Below are 14,418 nucleotides of genomic sequence, written 5' to 3'. Positions count from 1 at the left end.
AATTAAGATATCCAGAGTAAATTCATACAACTGCATTTGTGTGTGTGTGTGTGTGTGTGTGTGTGTGTGTGTGTGTGTGTGGAGGGGATTTCATGGTCGATTGCTAATATAGATCACTATAATTAACACTAATGAGCAATTATTCAAATAGTTTTCGATGTGTCATAACAACACTGTGCACAGCTCAGTCTACTAGAAAAGACAAAGAAACAAAGGAAGACTGCAGATTTTTAATAACCAACTTTATATGAGGCATTTTGTGAACCACTTATAAGCCTTTGCTTGGCTTAGCAATTCCCTTTTCTCATTCTCTTCATCTGTTGCACATTATTAAAATAGAACTTTGACATTATGCATTGCACCAGAAATAATCTACCTACAATATAATACAATATAAGATACATATAAACAAGATAAAGCACCTTTTGTGTTCTAGTAAATAATAGTAATAATAATAAAACATTTGGATGACATCTAGCTAACTGATTGTGGATTTGGTATGTAGTAACATCAGTGCATGAGAGGAATTCCTAAAAAGGGGTTCATGCGCAAGAGTTTTCCTTGTTAGCACCTGAGTTCATCAAATCAAACAGAAATTATACTGAATTTAGTCATGAAAAAGATCCTTCCCAATACCCCCTTTTTTGAGGAGACCAAATAAAAACTTTTCAACCCTTTTCTTTCTGCACAGTATGTTTTATCATTTCCCCTAGAAACTACAGAGTACCAGCAAGAATGATTTGATGAATGTATCCGCTACATGTTCCCTTCAGTTAGAGGACATTTATGTTCACATTACATTAAGAATCAAAATAATATAGCACCAATTATGCTTATACAAAAGCTAATACACTGAATGTCACTGCAATACAGTAAGTATTTAGTATAAAGGCGTAATTCTTTGAAGCGTACAAAAAAGGCACACTGATGTAGTTCAGAAATGGAATAACATTTGGTACTGTTGCGGAAAAGAAAAATAAAATAAAACCCATCTACAACACATGGTGATTGTGTCATGCATAATTTGAGAAAAAAAAATCTCAGTTAACTTTCAAGTACTGTTTTTTTCCATTATTTTTCATTTTTTTTCATGAAATACAAACTCTGTAACTTCAAGGTAGAGAAAATAAAGTTTTTTGTTTTTTTTGTAAAGGTTGGCTGGCAAACCAGCTAGTTCATTTCATATTTATAAACTTTAATCACATGTCCTCACCAGCATGTAAAAACATTTACAAAAAGATACAAGGTAATAAAGTGACTAATTAAAAAATATTATATTTCTGAGAGGAGGGGCATACAATCTCATTCTCATTTACAAAATTGTCTTGGCCAACTAGTGGATAACATAGTTCCCTCCTCCTTAGTAGCATCTAATTGTCAGTTAATGGATTCAGAAGTGTCCTTCCTTAATGGAATCTTAAAACCAGTGAGTCTTTGGCCAAATAGCTTGCTAAGGAGGCTGTTGTGTGACTCTGCAGTATGATAAGAATGCGTGTCTACAGACTTGACCGCAAGCTTGGGACGGGATTTGTTAAATGAATTGTTCAGGGAGGTTACTGACACCTTAGAGGTGGCAGAATGAATGGCTCTACCAGGTACACCTTTCTTTCCTCTGCAATCCCAATTCAAATGACGAATGAGCTCTCCTTTCTTAGGTGAAAAATTGTCAGAGCCTCTCTTTGGTTGTAGGTCCAGAGTTCCGATTTTGTGCTTCGAGACAATTTTGTTACTGGACATTTCATCCTTTACTGATGTGAGCACAGGATAGTCAATAGAGATGTCACCTTTACTTTGACCAGCAAGTCTCTCACATTTGTTGGAGCGAAATTTCTTTTTGACTTTTTGCTCAATTCCAAGATTCTCACGTGTAACAGTGGATGCTGTCCTTGGCGAACTTGGCATCGTCTTGAGATCTTTCCTTTTTTTCAGTTTCAAACAGTCCTTTTCTTTGGCTGTAATGGAGCTAAGGGAAATCTTGGGATGATTTACACCTGCAGCATCTGTGATGCCAATGCTTCCGGGCTTTGTAATATTGTGAAGGCTTTGTTTAATGTTGTCCTCTGATTTAACAGATGTTCTTTCTTTTACCGGAACACATACTGGCTGTTCAATATTGTTCATGACTTGTTCATTTTCATTTCTCCCTGTAGATGTACATTCATTTATCTGGTCCTGTCTGGGTTGATTTATTTCACAGGGTAATGATTGCAGTTCGATAACATTGGGACTGTAGTCCCCTTTAGGGAACAGGTCTTCTGTTTGATGGCTTTTCATGCTTTTAGTTGTTTGATTAGGAAATTGCAAACTGCACGGATCTGAATCTGCCTCCATCTCATCTGCAGTTACCAAATCTGGGTATTCTTTGATCTTGTTATCAAGGACACTACTCTCATTTATAATTGTCGTTGTTGATGTGGTCTGAATTGCTCCACAATCATCTTCAACTTTAACATCACAGATATTAGTCAGGGAACCTTTGAAATCTGTACCAATCTTTTTGGTATCGTTTTCTGGAATGTCATCTGCATGCAAGTCATAAGCTTCTACCTTGGTCATTGTTTCTGTGTTAAGAATGTTTTCAGCAGAAGTCATTTGGGGTTGATGCTCCCTCAGTTCTTCCAGAGCCCCAGTAAGGTCTTCTGCCACGTCCTCAATTTTTACATTTGTATTATTTGTGTCAGTAGGCTGTTTGTCTTCATCAGTGCTGCTGCATAAAGAGTTGTCTATGACTGGTTTCTGACTCTGTATGTCTGTACTTTGTATGCTGGGAACACTCAAGCTGTTTTCTTGAGAATTCTCAGGCAGTACCTTCCTCTTCTTATCTGGTGGCATATCAATGTCATCCTCTTCAGACTTGTAGGGTCTCACCACTCCCCTAAACTTAAATATCTTGCTACCTCCTGCCAGGTGTTTTTCCATGTGGCGATCAAACTGTTCTTTCTTAGAGAAAGTATAGTTGCAGGTACTGCAGATGAAGGACTTCTTAATTACATGCATAACATCAGCACAGAGCTCACATGTGTACAAGGTAGTGTGCTTTGAATCAGGCTCATCCACCTCCTCATGTTCACTTTTTAGGTGATCTTTAAGCTCCTTGGCTTGCTGATATGAAACTGGACATTTGTGACACATGAAAATCTTTTGCAAATTGTGAACCACCAAGTGTCGCTGAAGCTTAAATGGTTTGGGAAACTGTTTGCCGCAGTGGTGACAATCCCGTGAGGGATCTTTGCAGTTGGGATGCATTTCAACATTTTTTGCGGTGGTGTCTGTTTTGGGTAGAACTTCAAAGGGTGTATATATACTATGTTTGCTTCCTCCTCCAGCACTTACTACTTTGCTCTTCATATTTTCAGGCTCAGCCGTGTCTGAGGATTTTTGTTCTACTCCAGAGACATCTGTAGAAGCTTTCCTCTCCTCCTTAGATAATTTGGCATTCTCCCCTTTGACAGACTTTTTCGACTGATGTTGCATGATTGAAGAGATGAAGTTCTTCACAGCGTTCTCCTGCATGAAGCAACCTGGCATGTCCAGTAGGGAACTTTGAGACTGACCCTTTCGGGCAAATTGTGTAGCATGCTCCCGCAGGTGTTCGTTGTACATCCAAACATCCGATATTTCCTTTAAGCACATGCCACAAGTCCAGACACCTGCTTTATTCTTGACATGCTTTTCCTTTAGATGGTCTCGAAGTTGCTCCCGTGAGCTAAATTTGCGCTGGACACACATATAACAAGTTGGAGGAGGTGAAGGATTGTGAGAAAGCTTGTGGAAGTCCAGCTCTCCTAATGTGAGGAACCATGTGAAACACACCTTGCATTTGTACTGCTTGTCCTTAGGCTTCAGTCCAGTCTCAATTCGTTTCCTATTCCTGCGTTCTGTGGGTTTCTTGAGGGATTTCTTGGGCACAATGGCCTCAACCACAGACATATCTCTTTCAGACTCAAACAGTGGGATTTCTGGGAGCTGAAATGTAGTACTAAAGTTCTGAATGTTAATGCTTGGGTAGCGAGGGACATTATCTTGAGCACAGACCATCTGCAGCTGGCAAGTCTCATCAGATGTACAGTTTTTCTTGCCATCTGACCCTGTGTCTATATTGTTGTCTTCAGATTCATTTAAGTTTACTGTAGGTTTAAGAATGGCACCCTCTGTATGGCATAAAAAGTCACTAATTCTCGCTTCTTCAGTGTCTTCATGCCCAACCTGATGATCTGATATGGCAGTTTGTGGAAAACCTTTATTTGGTGAAGTTTTTAGCGTGCTCTTGTGGCACATCTCAAGCATTTTAGCATCATCAAGTGATATTGTTTCATATTCACAATGGTCATCCACACTGCCAAATATATTGTCTGGCTTCTTCTTATGCTCGTCATTGTTATCAGAAAAGGTGTTTGAGACAGTATAGTCAGAAACTAAGCTTGGCATTTGTTTCTGCTTTTTATTACTTTTTCCATAAACACGTGCACACTTTTTCCTTTTCATTTCATCATTCCTTGGGAATAATTGGGAGAATGTGTTTTCATCATCAAAGAGATCTTTAAGGTCAGTTCTCAGTCCACTGTGGCTTATTGGTGGATCTTTATAACTCTCACACTGGGAGCCATTTTCATCCGTGGGATAAATTGTGGTCTCACTTTTGATTGCAGTTGAGAGATCCTCGCATGGATCACATATTTCTTTAATGGCAATAAATTCCCCAGAAATGATGGTGTTTGCGTGGCCATCATTTTCCAAAGCATTTAGGCTTTCACAACCTTCTGGCTTTGTTGTTGTATTGTCTCCTTCAGCTCCATGGTGGAAGACTTCAGGGCACTTGGGAAAAGTTGGTATCTCTTGCTCATTAACCCCAACACTTTCTAAGCCCTCTCCATTTTCTGTGACTTTTACCTCTTGATAACTTGGAATGTTAGCTGGGCTAAGTTTTCCAGGTGACTCAGGACATTCTGGCTGTGTCATTGTGGGAAAATCTGGAGAAATTGCCTGTAGGATGTCTGTTTTAAGTATACTGAGCAATTCGTCTGGGAAAGGGTCCTTTTTTACCAGTTTGTGAATAAACCCTTCATTGTTGACATCCATGCTCTTGCTTCTTTTAACTTTGCTATTTTTCTTTGCTTTCTCAATTATTGGAGACATGTCTTCACTGTCATTACACGCTGTACTTTGTGAAACATGTGATTCTTTGGTTTTGCCTTCAAATATTGAATTCAGAGCTGTTAGATTACAGTGTGTTACAGGTGTGCCATCATTGCCAGGATTCAGCAAGACCACTGGATCAAGGATCCTCAAGTTATCTTTTAGCTCCGTATCTACTGGGTGTGGCGCAAAGCCTTGGGTGTTCAAAGTTGGCTTTTGTGTTGTTATTCCTTCAGTTTTAACTGTGTGCTTCATGGCTTTGTGTCGCTTAAGTCCAGGTAGAGTGCGAAAGTACATCAAGCATATTTCACACTGAAATTTTCCTTGAACTGCATTCTGTGCAGCACATTTTTTTGGCGAGGGCTTTATGTCTGACTGCTTTGTGCACAGAGTCATTACTGAGTTTGGCAAACTTGTAAAACTTAGGGATGCTGCTGGTATCTGATCTTTCAGATTTGGTGTTTCTTGAACATCAGACATAATAGGGTTCTGAGGCAATGAGTCCAGTTTGAAAGTAGTTATCTGACTCTGTAGATTCTCAGCATCTGCCTTCCTCAGAAGATTAATGTTTAAATCCATGTAATCAATAGAATCAAGTGGAACATGACAAGTGCTCATATTATTTTGGTGAAGCTTTGAGAGTTGGTCCTTATCATCTGAAGCTTTGTGCTCCACATGTAGATTATTGGTGGGTGAAATGCAGCAGTATTTAATATCATTTTGGTTGGCACTGTCATGAAAATGTGGTATGTCCAGTTTGACCAAGTGATCATAGGTAGATAGTTCAAGCTCATTTTGAACATGTATTGGACTGAGTCGACAATTTGGTGATAGCTCCGTATTGAGAGTCAGTGCACAAGCATTAAGGTTGAGGCTGTCTTTTGGGCTTGATTTAATGTTGGACTGAACATCAATACTTTTATTTAAGTTTTTAGAACTTTGGCTGCAGCTAGTGAACTTTGTTTCACTATAATTCATGGGGCTTAGTTTGAATTCATATAATGTGTCTTTGTTTTGGGTAACATCCAATAATTCTGATTTCTCATTTGCATCATAAAAAGGATGTTTGGAGATGCTGTCCACAGTTAACATTGTTCTGGAGCTGGATATTTTGTTTTCTGTAGTTTTAGGATGGTTCAGATTGGAAGCAAAAGAATTACTTATCTTAGTAGCTGTGTTGGATGACTCACAATTAAGTGACTTGGCATTATCCATATCTGCAGAACCTTTAATAGTTAGTGTTTCTTCAATCAAGGAAGGGCTAATTATATTAATATTGGTCCAACAACTGGTTAATATACTCTTTTCTCCTTGCAAGGGGGAACTCTTTGCAGAAACATAGGGAGGAACCAGTGGCGATGGGCTAATTGGTGGTACAGATTCTAGTTTTGGATTCTCAGGAAGATTGGTCTGTAAATTTTTTCCAATTGAACTGTGTGCATCAGAAAATGTCATTCTTAATGTGTCGTCACAGTTCTGATCCTGTTTGTCCATTTGTGATTGCTCATGTGTGCTCATCATGCCTGTGTCTTTCCCCAGAATTTGGGCATTTTCACTATGAGGAGACTTAATTCTTATTTCAAAGACTGAACCACTATCTGGCTTTGTATCATTTGCTTTTGCACTCTCATCTGTGCCATTTTCAATCTTATTGGCTTGTGTACTATAATTTACTGATGCGGTTTCAAGCATGTCTTTGCAATCTTTGGTAGCATTTGTTTCTATGAACATCTCTTCTGCTTGGCTGCTTTCCTGTTTAAGTGTCTTTGTGCTTTCATCTTTTAGAACATCTGGTAATGTTGGCAGGACATTTGGATTGTTGGGAGGACCTTCTAAATTAAAATCTTCCACATTTCCTACTTCAGGACTAACTTTCCCCATCTCTACTGGTGGTTGACAAGTTTCATGATCAAATATAACAGAGGGTAATGTTGAGTCTTTTGAGTAATTGATTGAAACACAAGTGCTTGCTGGTTTTGGCTCATTTACCTCTGTGTCATGCAGACTGATATCATTATTTTCAGAATCACTGAAGTTTTCTGTTTTGCCACCTACATTTGACTCACAAATGTCACCTGTTATAAGTTTGGGGGGTTGTTCCAATAATGTTTTATTTACATCCGATGAGCATTCAGTATGTTCCTCCACAGAGTAACTAGAGTCCATTCTTTCAGACTCAATTGTGAACATAGTCTTTTCTGTCTTTTCATCACCATCCTTCTTTTCCTGTTCTTTGCAGCATTCTTTTTGATGAACAGATGATTGAGCGGTTTCCAGCCCTGACGATAAAGAATCTGAGATCACCTCTAGGCTTTTCATGAGGTTTTCCGTGTATATTTCCTGTTCAATCATTTCTTCTGATTTGGCCATAGCTTTGCCCAGAGGATCAATACTCCCTGTTTTTTCTCCATTGTTTTCTCCTTCCACTGGTTTGTCTGTGTTTTTAATATTTAGTTCTGCACCACCCTTTTCATGTAAGCTTTCTGTGCCTAAATGAAGTGTGGTGTCTGTCACAGTGGGGTGCGTTGGAGTGTGAAGACACTGTTGTCCACCCAGTAACCCAAACTGAACTGGACTGGACCATGGTAGGTCAGGTTCAGAGAATAGTTCTGAGTGGGAGTCTGCTGGTGCAGCAAGTCTTAAGCTTTCTGACTGGCAAACCACCTCCATGCTACTCTGATCACCTCCAGTAACATGATCATCCAGTCTTAATGGTGAAAATTTACTCATAGTCAAGTGTTTTGGTGGCTCACCATCAAGTGGAGAAGGACTACTTAGCTTAGCTGACTGGAGCTGGCTCTCAAGTTCTGTCACAATTCTCTTAATCTCAAGCTCATCATCAGAGACACAACCACTGAGATTTGGATGGTAGTCTATTATTTTCTCTGTCAGTGGGAAAGGGACTTGGTTAAAACAGATCTTTTTATTATTTGCTAGGTCTGAGTCCTCTTCAACCATTAGGCCCCAATCTCTCTGCTCTAATAATGGTGAAAAGGATGACTCAAACAGCTCTTTCTTGTCAGCTGCAGGGTCTATTGGACTAAAGCTTTCTTTGGTTAGTTGAATATCCGGATACAAGTTATTGTCAAATCCACCAACTGTAAGGTCACCAAACATTGATGTTGTATCAAATGAAAGGGGTGATTTCATAAGACTTTGTTCATGCTCTAATGCATATGGCATAAGACATGATCTGTCTTTCTGTGGGAGTGCATCATTCATTTTAGCAGAAGATAAACACACTTCATCCATAAGTGAACTGCAAAGTGATGGAGGCTCAGAGAACAAGTCAGTCTGATCAGACTTTGTTTCTTCGATTGCAGAAATATCATTATTAAAGTTCTCAAAGGAGACTGGAGATGATTCTGAATCTTGGTGTGACTCTTTCTTCTTGTGTAATGTTCCTCTTTTTAATAAAGCAGGATCTCTTTTGATTTCTTTATCATTTTTGGTCTTCACTGAATTCATTGTTTTACCAGTCATTCTGAGATGCGTGCTCGCTTGTTTGCAATCTTTGTAGTCTTTGCTTAGTGGCGTGGTCTCCTCTGTGTTTGTAGCAATTCCCATTTCAGAGCCATAGTGGTCCATTTTTTCCTCCACCTCCACTGTGGTGGTTTTGAATGTTGCAAGGCTGACAGTACTTTTAGTCAAGGTATGCTCTGATGCAGTCTCTTCTGTTGTACTGATAACATTTGAACACTTTGACGTAGTATAACTGTCTTTGAGTTCAGAGAGTAGAATCTTGTCAGTGCTATAATGTTTTGTGTTTTTGGTGAAGGTCAAAGCTAATGATGTGCTTGACTCTTTTAATATTCTTTGTGGAGATCTGTCCTGATCAAAGGAATCTTGTTCTTTTTTCCTTATCTCCACTCTTTTTTCACAGTCTGAATCTGTGCGATCAATGCTTTTAGGGCTACTGATGCTCTCGCTGGAGACACTCACAGATGTGCTGAGTTCACTGCTGGTTGAAGATCTGCTGCTTCGCCGACGCACCCTTTGATGGCCAGAGATTTCTTTTATTAAAGGTGGAGAGACAGTTTCAGCTTTCTTCAATTCAAAGCTCTCTATCTTGTCTTGCTTCCATGGACTTTCCCTGTTCTTATCTGCTCTTATTCTTCCTTTACATTCTTTTGTATATGTGTACTTGCAACGAATGCTCTGACTAAGGCGGCCCTGGCTGGCTATCTTCACAGGCTCACAGTCCTCATCTGAATCAGAGATGTAATCATACTCTCTGAAAGTAGGATTCTGCATTGTAGGTGTCACTCTCTCCATCACTAGTGAGAACTGCATGTTTTTAGTGCCTTTCACATGGAGCTTATGAAGCTTATTTTTCTGCTGAACTATTTTGTGAATGAGCTCCTTACTCCAACTCCCTCCACTGATCCTTTTCCTTTTCCTCTCCTTCACTATTGGCCTCTGTGGTGTCGGACCCCTAGTGGCAGATGGGGATTGCAGAGTAGGTGTTTTAACAGATGGGGTGCTGCTTTGTAAAGTTTTGAGTCCACCTCTTTCTGAAAACTTTCTGGACAAGAGAAACCTGGGACCAAGCTCACTTTTATCTGCTGTCTTATCTGACTTTATTGTCTCTTTAACCCATTCTGTATGTGTGTTAGTTTCCTCCAAGGTGGATTCCTTCTTTAGAAGAGAGTTCTCCTCTCTGTTACCTTCTATATGTGTCGCTAAATCCTGGTTATTTTCTTTGAAAGTAACATCAGCATGTTTGCTTTCAGCAGTGAGGCAGTCAAAGTCTGCATCAAAGGTATACTTTTGCTGTGTTAATGATTTTTCACTGGCTGTGAATTCATGCTTACTTCGACTCTCAAACATTACAGAATCTTTGGTTTTCAGAGTCTGTCTACTAGATGAGCATTTTGTAGTGGTGATCTCATCATCTGCAAACGCATCAATAAAGCTACTATCAATTTCAGCATTGTCTGACTGATAACCAAGTCCATTCAATGCCTCAGTGATAAGACTGTCTAACTTAGCATCTTCCATCTCTAAGTCAGGGAGTGTTGCAGATGGCAGCATGAGTTTCATAGGGTCATCCTTTGCATCAACTTTGGCTTCACTGTCAGGCATTATCTCCCCATTCTTGTTAAGCCCTAGCAGGGACATGTGCAAATCAGATGAACTCCGTGACATGGCAAAATTGGTACCTGTTGAGATAGCTTTTGTGTGATCTGCCTGAAATTTCTTTGCATCCTCCACTTTTCGGTTTTCTTTGAAGTCATTTTGAGCAAAGGTATGCTGTCCACAGTATTGTTTATGATCAAGAAACGAAGCCAGGTTATTAAAATTCTGATCACACTGCTTGCATGTGAGAAGTACATCGAGTTGGTCAAGGTTTGCTGTAGCCAAAGAGCTAGCTAACAGTTGGTGAGCTGAATATGGTGGTGGTGGACGGTGCTCCATCCCGTAGCTGTCCATGCAACCTTTCCCACTTTCCACGTTAGGTTTCGAATGTCTGCTATTTGATGAAAAACTCACAATATTCTCTTTGCCTTTTTCTTGGTTGTACCGCAGGCTACGGGAAACATCTGAATGGTAGTGATGCTGATTAGAACTAAGGCTGTCTAGTGATGGCTTGTTTTGCACCTGGTTATAAAACTGAGATGGAGATGCCTTCTGGCTGTCGTCAGAGCAACTGCTGACAGGGCTAGTAGAGTCTGGTGAAAGAGAGGAGCATGTGCTGCTAGCTAATTGGTTTTGTATGGGTGAGTGTGAGGGGGAATCATAAGGAGAAACCATCATTAGTTCCATAGTTGGAACATGCAGTGGAGGGTAACTGGGAGTTCTTGGTGCAGAGCCATGCACTGGATGAAAGTATAATGACTTATTTTTAGTATCTCCAACTTGGTTTTGGCTTGATTCCACTTTATTAGTAAACTGACATGGTGATATTGTACTACAGCCCTGCTTGACACTGTCTTGCCTCAGTTTTGAAAAAACCTCACTGGATCTACTGGGAAATTCGTTAGAGGTTTTTTGGTTGTTGCTTTTTTGAGACTTACTATCCTCATTCCAGTCAGATGGAGTTATCAAAAAAGCCATTTGCTGATTACTAAGTTGCCTGGAAAGCTCAATCCTGTTTTGGTTTGGCATTGCTGCAGTAAGGCGGATCTGCTGCCAGGGCATGCGGCTGTTAATTCCTGCATTTTGTCTTTGCTCAAGGGGAGGTTGGCACTGAAATGGGTATGGGGTGGAGTTCTGATCTAAGGGTAATGGAAAGGTTTTGTTGGGCCCTTCCCATGGCTGTGTTACTCTACTGTTTTTGTCAAGAGGTGCTGAACCCACATGGATAATATTTGTTGGGGAATTGTTGTAAGTCTTTTTTGAAAAGTGTATCTGAGGGCCTTGAGTCTGTGCAATATTTCTGATGTGATGAACACTGCCTTGAATAAGAATTCTTTGACTAGAAGTACTGTTCTTTGAATGGCAGCCTCTTTTTCCCTCTGCAAGGGCACCTATATCCTTAGTGTCTACTGGACAATAATTATCTGACTTGTCACATATAGCACTCTTTTTCTTATCTGGTTGTTGATTGTTTGATTCTTTGCTATCACCATTACTAACACTACCACCTGTACTTCTTGCGCAATGCACAGACGAAGGTATCGCATGGGGAGTCTGCACATACTGTGGAGGTTTGGAATGTAAAGAATATTGCCTGTCCGCTGACTGTTCGTAATTCAGTTTTGTATTGCTTTGCACAACCTCATGCTCGTCCCCAGAGGACTGAAAAGAAAATGAGTTTTGGGTCACTTGGTTGGGACCCAAAGATGCTTGTATTAAATCTTGTGGCTGTGGATTCTGATCACAAGGAAAGGAGTCTGCATTATCCAGTAATGGATATCCATACTGAAATGGTAATGGAACAAAGCTATTGGGTTTATTCACATCCACAACACTGTTAGACTTTTGTGATGGGAGCCCAAAACTAGCATTACTAAAAACCCTGTCAGGAGACTGCCACATGTCAGCTCCACTCAGCTGAAAGTCAGGAAAAAGCATTTGGTTGACAGCTTGAGTGTTATTAGTCTCTAATGCAATGGGTGGTTGCTGAGGTGCAGTGGATGCTGGGTGCTGGTGAGTAGAGCCCCCTGCGGCAGAGCCCACTGGTTGTGAGGTATAGTTTGGAGAAATGAGGTTAGAGCTCTCCTGGAAACAGCGGTTCAGGTTAAACTCCTCCTGCTGCAGTTCTGCCTCTCGCTCTGGGATATTTGGTACGTGAAACCTGTAGCTGCCTGAGACAGGGCCTCGGCTGGCCTCCAGCTTCTTGGGAGGTGAAAGCTTCTGCTGTGGATAAGCTATCCCTATTGTGGGATTGGAACGTGAATTTGTAGTACTCAGTCTGCACAGCTGCTGTGGGTTAGTACGCTCTGTTTTTCCTGACTTTTTCCCCTTATCCCGAATACGACTCTTTCCATTCGGAGACTGAGGACTAACCTTGCCATTAGGCCATGTTCTATCACTGGCAAAGTTCGACCGGTTCTGCAACAACTTGAAATCAATTTTTCCTGCCTGCTGTGGCCGGATAACAGCTTCACGTTGTTGAGGGTTGTCTTTCTCCTTTTCTACAAACTTAGTATTCGTGTTAACAGTCTGTGACTCCACACACACATTCTGGAAGTGCTCAGGGGATCCTTTAAATGCTTTTGCGTTGAACTGCTCACTTGCAATCTTCTTTTCTTCCTGGTTGATCTCTGCATCCAGCTCTTTGGTAGCATATGTCTGTTTGGCCTCTCCTGCCATGATGCCAACGTAGCTGATTCAGCAGTCTGCTCCTTATCTATGGAGTTTGTGGCACAATGACATTCTGCTGTAGTCTGGAAGTTTCTCCAGTGGCACGAGCAGAAAAAAAAACTAGATTATATCTTCTTCCTTATCTCCTCGTTTCATCAAAGAGAAAATGATCATCTGTAATCATCCTTAAGCCCTGAGGAAAAAGAGAAAAAAATAAAGAATGGGTTGTCAGGATTGTTTATCCACTTGACACTGACAATATATTGATCCACTACTACATTTAAATGAATTTATATTCAAACTGTTAAATTTATCAAAATAATGTTTTATAACATAATACTACTGTTGTTTGTTGGTTAGAAATTATATTTTATAAGTTTAGGATTATAGCACTACTATGCTAACTATACCAACAAAAAACATATCTCACCAAAAGAGGGCAGCATTACACCAGCTTTGCAAAAAAACCTACACTTGTCAATAAGCAATATTTTTTCCACTGCAATATATTGTTCAAAAGCTGTTCAGAAAGCTCCCAGCTATTCTTGAAAGCATTTTAAAACTTTACTTATATTTAGACAACTGTGATTTGAATAGTCACTATTTAACTATTCTTATGTGTAAAAAAAAAAATGACCAACCTCTTTATTTACTTTAACTACAGGTACATTAGTAAATTTCATGATGCAAAATTTTTTTCTCACTTGTCTTTCAATTTACTGATTCTTAAATCAGGGCTTAGTTCTGTTTGTTCTTCTGCTCCTCTGGCAAACACTAGGAATTCATTACATTCCATGTCAATCATTAGCTTGCCATAGAAATGATCTTGGGCTTATTATTTTCATTAGAGATGAATGATTGCGTGATATTCATAAGTTGTGAGTTCAGACAGGTGGTGGTCATTCTTAAGGCATCTCAGACACTGCCTATGTTTATTTTGGCCTTCTGCAGCTTAGTTTGTATTTAGCAGCAGAATGTATTTTATATGGTGGTTACCAAAAAGTCCACTTTCCTGAAGAATAATTGCCGAAGCGGACTACACACACACACACACACACACACACGGTTAGCCTTGTACCAAAACAGAGAAGAAAAAACCCACAGGTAAGCACACATCTCCCACACATATATATCATTCATTATATGTAATCATTTTATCCTTGTCACAATGGATCCACAGGGTAAAGGATGGTAAATTGACACAGCAGCATTAGAATATGTCATATCTGACCTGCCTTCTGAGATTAAAGATATTTTTATAAACAAAAAAAAAGATTTTAACCAGTAAGAGTAAACACTTAGTATATGTCATATACATAGATGTTAGAAGAAACACCAGCAAAACCAATTTTTACACTAGTAAAAATGACCAATATTTGTCAATTTTTGCTTTGGAAATAAAAAACAATTTCCCTGGGGTCAGCTAAATTCATGTGTTTTAAAATTGATCTGTTCCTCTCCACTCTCCAAAAACAATGATGTCATTTTAAACAACTCTTAAACACACACACATGCTTTTGATAGTGACAAAAG

General features: G+C 39.7%; 1 protein-coding gene across 7 annotated transcripts in view; it reads right to left on the bottom strand.

Annotated features, from left to right (window-relative positions):
* Nucleotides 1-215: 215 nt before the first annotated feature.
* Nucleotides 216-14,418, bottom strand: part of znf469 (zinc finger protein 469) — a 203,880-nt gene continuing 189,677 nt past the window's right edge. For all 7 annotated transcript variants that reach the window (XM_083547506.1, XM_083547507.1, XM_083547508.1 and 4 more), the window contains one exon: nucleotides 216-13,078. In XM_083547506.1, coding sequence (XP_083403632.1) covers nucleotides 1,378-12,894 — 11,517 coding nt within the window. In that variant the 5' untranslated portion in view covers nucleotides 12,895-13,078 and the 3' untranslated portion in view covers nucleotides 216-1,377. The remainder of the gene's footprint in view (nucleotides 13,079-14,418) is intronic.

The sequence above is a fragment of the Silurus aristotelis genome, assembly GCF_946808225.1.
Source record: "Silurus aristotelis genome assembly, chromosome: 7".
In the NCBI taxonomy this organism is placed as follows: domain Eukaryota; kingdom Metazoa; phylum Chordata; class Actinopteri; order Siluriformes; family Siluridae; genus Silurus; species Silurus aristotelis.
This window is presented reverse-complemented; position numbering and strand designations above follow the sequence as displayed.